At 40.5% G+C, this 10,195-nt stretch overlaps 1 protein-coding gene across 2 annotated transcripts; it reads left to right on the top strand.

Moving 5' to 3' along the window:
* The first annotated feature begins 27 nt into the window (after positions 1 to 27).
* TPMT (thiopurine S-methyltransferase) lies at positions 28 to 9,996 on the top strand. Of its 2 annotated transcripts, none has more exons than XM_088065794.1 (9): positions 28 to 169; positions 435 to 595; positions 1,372 to 1,464; positions 2,522 to 2,654; positions 3,139 to 3,191; positions 7,171 to 7,245; positions 7,979 to 8,064; positions 9,050 to 9,094; positions 9,851 to 9,996. In XM_088065794.1, the coding sequence occupies exons 1-9, from the start codon at positions 140 to 142 to the stop codon at positions 9,964 to 9,966; spliced, it is 792 nt and encodes a 263-aa protein (XP_087921920.1). In that variant the 5' UTR covers positions 28 to 139; the 3' UTR covers positions 9,967 to 9,996. The 2 variants fall into 2 exon arrangements, with proteins under 2 accessions (XP_087921920.1, XP_014110024.2); XM_014254549.2 differs by having other exon boundaries at positions 33 to 301.
* The last annotated feature ends 199 nt before the right edge of the window (positions 9,997 to 10,195 follow it).

Raw genomic sequence — 10,195 nt, 5'->3', positions numbered from 1 at the left:
CGGCTGCCGCTGCGCGGGCGGGGGGCGCCGGGCGGGGGGCGCCGGGCGGTGCTCAGCGGACACGGGTCACCCAACGGGTCCCCCGGCCCCGAGCAGGCGCTCGCCATCGCCTGCTGCCCGCCGGTTTCACGGGACAGAAATGTCGGCCTCTCCCTCCTTCGTTACCGGGGTAGGGGGGCTTCCGCATGGGTGCGAAAAGGGAGGCCACCGGCGGTCCCGCAGTGCTGGACAGGCGCGTTCCGCCGCTCCGGGAAACGAAGCTATCGGCAGCGAGAATATGCTGGTTGCTCTGTCGGGTTCGGTACAGCTACCTTGCGATTGTCACCAAATTGTGGTCCCTTGGGAGCTACGATATTTTTGTCCGGTTCGAGGAAGTAAGAGCCAGTTCCGAACTGTGCATTAGGTGGGGGTAATTCTTCTCTCTTTTTTCACAGCTACAAGCACTCCCTGGGGACATGGACCACTCAGCGGATGCATCCGGGCTCCTGGAAGGCTCTGATGTTGGGTCTCAGAAAGAGAGAGTGGTGACAGAGGAGGAATGGCTACAAAGATGGGAAATGGGTGACATCGGATTTCACAAGGAACAAGGGCATCCGTACGTGACTTCACTCTTCTGCCTAAGCTGTTTTAAGTAATGCCATGAGATGAGTGGCTTGGCTCATTTGAGAAACTCTTAGTTGAAAATGGAACATTTGGAAAAAGCAAGTAATTTTACATGGGCACAACTTGAAACAAAAATAAATATAGATATTTTTGTCACCTACAATTGTTAAAAGGCAGATAAAAGAAAGTATTGATATGAATTTAGAACTTTTACTCTTGAATCAGGTTTTAAACCTTAGAGTTTGGATAGTTTGACTAGAAAATCTTAAATTTGCTGATGGAGAAGCTTTGCACTGTTGTTCATGGTGTGTAACTGGGGCTTGAAACAATGTGCAGAGGGCATCAGAGCACTGCCATGCAGTAAAAGACAAGGACCTAAGAGAGCAAACTTGATTATATAGTCTTTCAAGACCTGTAGAAGTGATTCGCTTGATGCAGAAGTTTCATTATTCTGTTTAAAATCTCTGTTATGATCCTCTTAGAGGTGGGTTGGTTGGATTGTTTACTTGTAAAGACAAAGAAAAAATAGGACAAACAGAAATGTGTTAATTTCTGAATGACATGAAATTTACTTTCTTGCTGTGTAAATGGAAGGTGAATACTTTTATTTTATGCTTTTATTTCTAATGGCACAAAGTAGGTTGAGCTAATAACATATGTGCCATCGTGGAGTTTTTGTGCTACCTGGCATAGTGTGTAGCACTTGGCTTTTCATGTGCCAGCACAAATACTCACAGAGTTAAGTGAAACGTGTCTGTTCTTCTGCAGGCTCCTCCAAAAGTACCTGGATGTTCTTTTAAATGGCAGGAGTGGACTGAGGATATTTTTCCCACTTTGTGGTAAAGCAGTAGAGATGAAATGGTAAAACATAGATAATAAGAGCAAAAATCTTACTTGATGTGGGGAGGGAGGGAGAGGGGGAATTCCCAGCCTTATATTGGCTGGTGGAAATGTGCCACATTTCCACTGCTAGGAAAGCAGCGTCACTGGAAGCTGAAGGGAGGAGGAAGCTGGTGTTTCGTATAATAGCGTAAATTGAATGGATGAAGTCTGACCTGAAAGTCCTCCTGACCGTCCCAAGTTCAGCTTGGGGAATGCTGAATTTAGATGGATGGAGTGACTGAAGCTATGCCCTTACCACTGCTGCTTTTTGTAGCAATGTCAGCTTAAATTGCCCGCAATGAGGTCAGTTGTGTCAGACAACATTTTCAAGAGACCATGTTGCGTGCCACTCTGGAAATTTAAGTGATTTGGGTTAAATGTAACCTTCTCTTTTTTTATCCTTCTTATTTTGCTAATTTTACTTTTTACCTTTTTCTGGGGGGGAGGGATGGGGGAGGGAGTGCTGTATTTAAAATTAGGGCCTATATAAGCCAGTGTTTTTTCTTGGAGAAAAACTTGCACTGCATCTTCAAGTAACCCAGCTATCAGGTTTTACCACAGTGACTACTTTCTAGTCTGTCTGTGGGCTCTGACACACGTTGGTATTTTGCTGAACTGCAGCAGCATGGAGGATACCACACCTCCTTCACTGCCCCTTCCTGCCAAGCCAGAGAGGCAGCTGGGTGGACAGTATGCCTCAGCCACCTCAGTTCAGAGCACAGCACCTTTCTGAAATGGATAGTTTCTCAGTGTGATCACCTCTGTTTTCATCAAGTTAGTAGGAATAAATGAATAATTCATTAAATCTAAATAAAGCATGTAAATCCTTGTCAACTCTATGCTGAGTGGTGCTAATTTAAGCTCAGATCAGGGAAGGGAGGTGTTCAATGTGAACACTTCAGGAAGTCAGAATTAGACATATCAGGGCATCATAAAACTAGGCTTTCCCTAAAAAATAAATGATACATGGGAGGTACATATTTTGCCCAGCCTGTGGGCCTCACATAAACCTGGGCCCTCCCTCTCTTGTGTGCAGGCTGGCAGACCTGGGGCACAGTGTTGTTGGTGTGGAAGTCAGCGAGCAAGCAGTGAAGGAATTTTTTTCAGAACACAGTCTGCCTTATTGTGAGGAGCCAGTCCCTGAGATTTCAGGAGCAAAAATGTTCCAGGTATGTTTCCTGTGATGTCAAATGGTCTGCTGTGGTTAATCATGCAATGCTGGCATAAGTGAGCAAGCAAGTCATTCTGCTTTTGTGCAAGTTTTACTGGTAATCATTCACCTCTCCTGAAGAGGTCTTAAAGGAAGCTCTGAGTTGTATTTTTGGATTGAGAAGTTGTTCTTCTAAACTTACTATTTTGGCCTTCTTATGACAATGAAGCACCTGAATGTAGAAGGAATGTATTTTAAAACTGGACAGTTGCATGCCTTGATAGATTAGAACCTCTCTTGAGGGGATCAGAAAAGTTACCTCACTGAACTAAAACTAAAAATATTTCTCAGTGTTTTTCCCCATTACACATGAATGTATTTTAAAATTTCATTTTTAATACTGTATGAGTATATTTTAAGATGTGAAGTAGAAATATATACTTAAGAGTGTGTATTTAAAGACAGTTAGCTGATAAGAATTGTTTCCTTTGCTTTTATTGTAGAGTACCTCTGGCAACATTTCCCTCTACTGCTGCAGTATTTATGATTTGTCCAGGTAGGAATACTCATCATGTTTTACAATTCTCCATAATCGAATATGTATTAATACTATCCAATGATATTATTTTATTTGGATCAGGCAAAGATTTGTCAGGTCCTCTCAAGCAAACTCGTATTAAATTGTATGAGAAATTTGAATGGCCAATCTCCAACAGAAGTCTAATTCCATTGCTAGTCATTAAGGATGATAACTAATTATCTTTAAATGGGCTTCTTATTCTAAGCCATTCTGTGAAAGTTACCAAAAAACATTTTTGCTTTTACAGTAAAACCAAATAATCTTTAACATTACTGATGAATTCTATGAGGCAAAACTTTAGCACAGTCCCTTACTCAGAGTAAGTAGTAAAAGTAAAGAGAATATATGCAGAGGTGTCTTAGCACAATAGTTCCTTCCTCTTGCAGTTCTTACTCAGATGTGAATTTTCCCTAGATTAAAAGGTTTTGGTGAGGTTTTTTGTGTTTGTTTGCTCTTCTTACAAAGAAGACTGTCTTGTGACTGTCAGGCACAAGAATTTGTTCCATACCTCTTCAGTAAGGAGGAAAAGTCTTAAAATTTTCTTTGGTGGGCTTTCCAGAACAAGTACATAGAGGTGCAATAGGTAGTTCAGGACAATGGAACACAGTGCTTACTATATGATCTTTTATTTTTTTCAATCTGCCAAAACACTGGAAAAAGGACTATTCATTACTAGAGTCCAGAGTCTTTCAGACAGCAGGCCATGACTGGGACTTCTGCTGCTGCAGCTGACTCCAGTTGGTTTGAACAGTGTATATATGTAGCTCGTCTTACAAAGCGTCAAACAGATGGTGTGTATGAATGTGATTTTGTAGATACTGCCCAGTTTCCTACCCGCCTTGTCCCTCCAGTGTAGCTAGTTGCTACACTGTAGATCCCTTTAAATCTTTCTTGCTGTGAGTTGACAGGTTGCCCAGGGATTGCTTTAGCTTCTCAGAAATGTTTGAAAAATTCGGTCATAAGTTTTGTAGCAAGTAGTGTGGTAAAACCTGTAACTTCTATCACAAGAGGGTGGAATAATACTTTGAAAAAAACAAAGTTAGGTAATTAGTGACAATTTCAGTGCATATCACTGGATCTATTACATAGTTTGTCATCACAAAATAAAATGGCAGATAGACATTCTGGATGCAGAATGAACTGTATTCCCAACATCAGTCAGCAAAGACCTGTGACTTAAAAAATGCACACACACTTCTGGTTTCTGTATACAGACAATTTGATTAATTACCCAGTAATTATGGAAATTAAACTTATTTCTCTCTTGCTGAGGCTGGCTGACTAATAGGTCCCTTTCATCTCCATTAGCCTAGCATTCATTAGAATAAAACTCAGATGTGTTCCTGACCTTTGTCAGAATGGGACATTTCAAAGACTCTTGCTAGTTAAAGAGTAACAGGAATTACTGCTCTTTCTGGGAATTCTGGGGCATATTAAACAGCTATGTTTAATAACAGCTATAAAAAAAACAGCTATATTACACAATTACTGTAGTCCTAATACAATTATGGCTGCAAGACTTCAAAAGAAAATAAAAAATTGCATTTACTGAAACTACTAAACATATGCAGAGATAGAAATTCACAAGTTTACTCTTAAATCCAGTGGGTTTTCTGCAGATATGTGAATTTCTGATTTTCATGTTAATTTTGTTAGATGTAGTAGTACCTAACCCATGCTGAGTGCTGTATAAACACATAGCAGTGTGATACAGTGAAAGGTAAAGCCAAGGAAAGTGCTTCCTCATACCTTAGCTTCATCCTGACTCCACATCAGGATGAAAGACAGCTTTTTGTGCGCCTTTTTTTACCTTTTCCTCATGGCTTCATTGTGTTGTGAAGGAAACTGGATGTGCAGAGGAACAAGGAGCACCCAGACACTCAGCAGGTCCTGAGATCTGGGCAGCCGGGAGACCAGCACTGGGACAAGGCATGAGTCTGTCTGCAGCCTGGGATGTCTGTAGGCCTTGATGAAATCGCTGGGAAGTAAAGTACATGAAATGCATGTATGGAACCACTGCTGCCATTCCAGTTAGACCAGATTAAGGTTGGAAAGAAAAACTAAGAGCAGAAAACCTCAGTGGTTTGCCTGAGGTCACCCAGCAGACTCAGCTATGCAGAGGAGAACTGCCTCCAAGCCTCAGAAGATCAAGTTTGTTCACCTGCCCCACTAAATGCTCCTTTGTACCCTGCATGTCCATTGCTTAACTGTCTCTTTAAAAATCTCCTTTCAGTTATGAGGCTGGTTATTTAAATTAGATACTTAGACTTGGCAAACTTTAAAAGAAGTCAGCACTTGAAAGCGTTATCATGTCTCATCACAGTAGAATGGGAAATACAGATCAGCTTGTAGGTTAGATGCCAGAGACTTAAGCAGTGCCATTGCAATGAAAGTAGCAGTGGGCAGAGAGAAGTTCTCATGGTTTAACTCTGGCTAAGTTGATGGAACTAAGCACCACACAGCTGCTTGCCCACTCCCAATTACGAGATGATGGGGGACAATCAAAAGAGTAAAAGTGAGAAAGAAGTGTGTGTGGAGATGAAAACAGTTTAATAATTAAAAAGAAATTTCAAAAATTTTTAAGGAAAAAAAAAGGCATAAAAAATAAAAAACAACAACAAAATAAAAAACAACAGAGAGGAAAATAAAACCCAAGAAAGACAAGTGGTGTAAATGAAAGCAGTTGCCCACAACAAACCAAGCAACTGATGCCTAGCCAGCCATGTAGCAGTGCCCCCATCCACCAACCTCCCACTCAGTTTTATCCAGTTTTATTTCTGAGAATGGAGCCAGATGGTCTGGAATATCCCTTTGCTAGGTTGGGGTCAGCTCTGCCTGCTGTGTCCCCACCCACTATCTTGTTCATTCTGGTGCTCTCCAGCGTACTGGTGTCCAGGTGTGAGGAACAGAAAAGGTGTTGGTGCTGTGTAAGTACTGCTCTGCAGTAACTAAATTGTCGGTGTGTTATCAACTTGATTGCAAACCCAAATCCAACACAGCCCCATGCAAGCTACTATGAAAACTACTGGCCAAAACCTGTACAGAAATGAAGACAGAGGTGATGCAATTGGACTCTGCCCAGTAGGCAGAAGGATATTGCACAATTCTATGCCACATTTTTCTAAGTAAACTTATTCAAACTTTCTTTAAAACTACGCCATTTACTTTATTACTACCTTACTGTCTAACCTCCTATTTTAACAACTGCCAAAACCGAGGCTCTTTCTTATCCCCAGATATTCTTGTCTTTTGCATCACTCTGGCAGTTCTTACCACCCATTAATAAAGGCAATTCTTGATAGTCTTGCTCACTTGCAGGCTTTGGGTGGCCACTGAAGCCATCTGCCAGCATATCCTGGAGCTGAACTAGTGTCTGCAGCAGAGCTACACTGAGGCAAGCAGCAGTGTAACTTAGTTTTTATAACATCAAACAAACTGCAAGTTGGAGCTAACTGTCCTGAGCATGTAGCTGGGAATTCAGATGTCTAAAGTTACTGAATGTGCTGAGTCAATGATAAAGTCAAGTAAAGCCACAAGGCACCTTCCTTAGCCTTCATATGAAATCATGCATGGGTTTTAGAAGGTGGTCAAGAACTGTTGATGTGCTGAGTGCATGTTAGACAGGAGGATGTGGTTACTGAACACACAGACTTGTAGCCCAAATGTACTAAAACTATATTCCTTCCTCCCTGCTGTGTCTCAGCAGCCCCTAATGATGGGGAAGCACTGACCAATTCCCACACTTCTTTGCTTTCGCAGCAGGACGAAGAACCAGGAGGGTTTCTTGAGTTCCAGATCCTGTTGGTTTGGATTATGAAAATATTGCACCATAACAAAAAGGTGGTGAGGAATCTGCATCACTAGCTGCAGAATCCTTGTGTCCTCACAAAAGCGTCTGAAAGAAGATCAAGATCCCTTTTTACTGTTTTTAAGCCTTTTCCTTATTTCCTTATAGCTCGATAGTTGGCAAGTTTGATGGGGTTTGGGACAGAGGAGCTCTTGTAGCTGTGAATCCATGTGACAGACAAAGGTTAGTAAATTGCATTGTTACTGTCTTTTCTCTGATGTATCAGTGACAAATTTTTTAACCTGTCACTTGTTAATGAGTCCTTTTTCATTTAAAGGACCGACCTACACATGTTCTTCTCTACCACAAGCATCTGCTGCAGTCGCAGAGTGCTGTACTCTTCCTTCAGGAAGCCACCCTGCCTCTTGGTGGGAAAATATGTGGTTTGTTCCAACCCAGCAGAAGCAGAGCTGCAAGTCTCATCTGAATTCTATTATTTCCTTCTCACCACATCTACTTCTTCTGTCTTTGTTCTTTTTCCCCTAACTCTCCTTGATTAGAGATTACTCTACTAAATTTTTGTTCTTGCCTATAGGTAGCCCAAATTTAATTTGAACCTGCTCCTGGGATTTTTTAGTTAGATACAGAATCTTCAATTCACAATAATTTTAAAAGATGAGTACTGCATTGTGTACTGTATTCTAGACTATGGCAGATAAATACTTTGTCTATTAATCTTGAGTTGAATGTGCAAAAAAAGATAAGTTCTTGTTTATGAGGAATAAATATAACTTTTATTTTATATTTTTCATGTGTAGCAGGAAGTTTATGCTTCTGAAATTTAAACTAAGTTTTGTTTAGTCTCTGTACAGTTCAGTTCAAATTCTGTCTGCATAGAAATGTGTTTTGTTGAATATTTTGAATGCTATGCTTGAATGCTTTACAAAAATAATAAAGTATATTTTTTTCCTTTTAGCTATGCCAGTTTGATGATCAGCTTAGTGGAGAAAAGCTCTTCTTATCTCCTCGTTACGGTTTCATACGATCCAAACAAACACAAAGGTGAGAACTTTGTACTGTTCATGTTGTGATTTTGCTCTAATACAAATTGTATAAAGATATAGTAGATGTATTAGTATCTTCCCCAAGATTTTTATCTGCTAGCTTTGTTAGCTGGTGACACCAGTATAACTGTGTGTTAAAAAGTTGAGCTAATGACCAAGCTTGGGACTAAATTTGTGTTTTCTATAGCATTGAGACATGCTGAGGGTAAGTTGAGGACAGCCATGGTATATTAACAATGAAACTGTAAGTGTGGCTGCTACAATGTGCTACAATGTGCTTCCAGTGTGGCTGGAAGTCGGAGTACTTAGTAACATCCTGTCTGGCCTCGGGAGCTTGAAACACGCCCAAGAACATCAGCTTCATGCTGTTTATCCAGTATTTGGAACCCAATGTGTTTCCCATCTTGTGCCTCTCTCTCAGCCACTACCCTGCTCTGAATGCACTTGGAAGAGGTGAAATTCTGTAAAATCATAAGGTATTTTTCCTTTTATAGTTTTTATATTATATGCTGAAGTGGGAGATCTTTTAGTTAATATTAACTCACAAAATAAAGAGATCTTTTTCTGCTTTTGAGCCCTTCAGCATAATTATTCCCCCAAAAAATAGGTCTTGCTATCACAAGCAACAACAGTTTATTTCATTGCTTACCCTCTGACACTGTTCAGCTCTTAGCCTTAATCGTGCCACTGTAGTATAAAGAGATTGTCGACTGGAATCCCACAGCACACTGAGAGTGGTCATATCCACATCACATTCCCTGCTGCAGCTGGAGATAAAGCAGCAGCAACACCTGAAGCTCTCTGGCCCACCAGGGTGCCAGCAGTTCCTGGACATGTTTTCTGGTTCCTGCTGATGGTGCTACACTGTAGAGCCCAGTTACAGGCCAGGTGCTATGAGTGAAGGGGTTGCTCTCCTACTACAGTGTAAATTTTGTCTTCTTTCCATGTCTCTTCTCTGATTAGCTTCACCCATTTTATTTCAGGCCCACCATTTTATGTTCCTGAATCTGAAATTAAAAGTTTATTTGGTGAGTAAAATTTTTTTTCCAAAACACATAAAGATGCCTCTGCCTTGCCCTGTGACAAATGATACAGTCACTTGCTTCTTATCTGAAGGCTGGAGTCATGGAAAAATACTAGGAAAAATAAATATCATTTATCCACAGGGATTTTGCTGTCATTGAAAATTCTCAGTTCTTCAAAAGATATGAAGAAAACCCAAGAGACAAACAGTTTCTTGTCTCCATTTGGTACCTTTTTATTCTCCCAGGATTCATACTGCACTCAGTAATCCTGTAGCTGCAGTCTTAGAGTCCTGTTTGACCAATTTGTCTTTGTCTGCACCTTCATCAACTAGTTGCCCTGGTTTTAATACAAGTCCTACCAGTGCTACAGTTTCTACTGTACTTTTGTGACAAAGAAGAAAAGTAACATGGCACTCAAAGAAAATGCTAAAAATGTACAAATCAAATCCACCAAAATAACGAAATTTGGAACTATGTCAGGAGTTTAATTTTAGAAGTTCCTCCTGATGTGCTGTAATATCTCACTTTTAAATTTACAGCTTTCTGAGACTGGCAGTGTTTGTGTGCAGTGAGTCATTGGCATAGACATTTGCATCTCAGCACAAAAGAGAGCAATTAAGTTTTCCCCAGTGCATTTATGGCACTGTGTTAGGCACTGTGGGGAAATCTGTGGATAAGATTTTTTTTTTTTTTCCTGTACAGTTTGCATTTTTCATTGACTAATTATTCACTAATTTGTTATTCTTACCTCCTTTTCAGGCAACTGCTGTGAAATTAGGTGTCTTGAAAAAGTTGATGACTTCTCGGAGAAGCACAGACAATGGGGACTAGATTATTTTCTGGAGGTGCTGTATCTACTAAAGTTTGTAGCTTGATTAAAACTTATTAAAATAACTTATCTCCCACCTTGCTTTTACTTATAACTGACATTTTTAAATGGGGCGTTCTTAAAGCAGGGGTTTTGTCCATTTTGCTTACCAAGTCAGCTCCTACACAGCTGCCTTTACTGCCTTGAGATGTTAACAGCTTTTCTTAAACTCCATGCACAAACAGCCATTACCAAATATACCTTTTTCTGCCATATCAATTCAAACGAGATCTGTG

This window comes from Pseudopodoces humilis, chromosome 1 (genome assembly GCF_049639895.1).
Source record: "Pseudopodoces humilis isolate 2021_Gansu_Grassland_sample_001 chromosome 1, ASM4963989v1, whole genome shotgun sequence".
Lineage (NCBI taxonomy): Eukaryota > Metazoa > Chordata > Aves > Passeriformes > Paridae > Pseudopodoces > Pseudopodoces humilis.
This window is presented reverse-complemented; position numbering and strand designations above follow the sequence as displayed.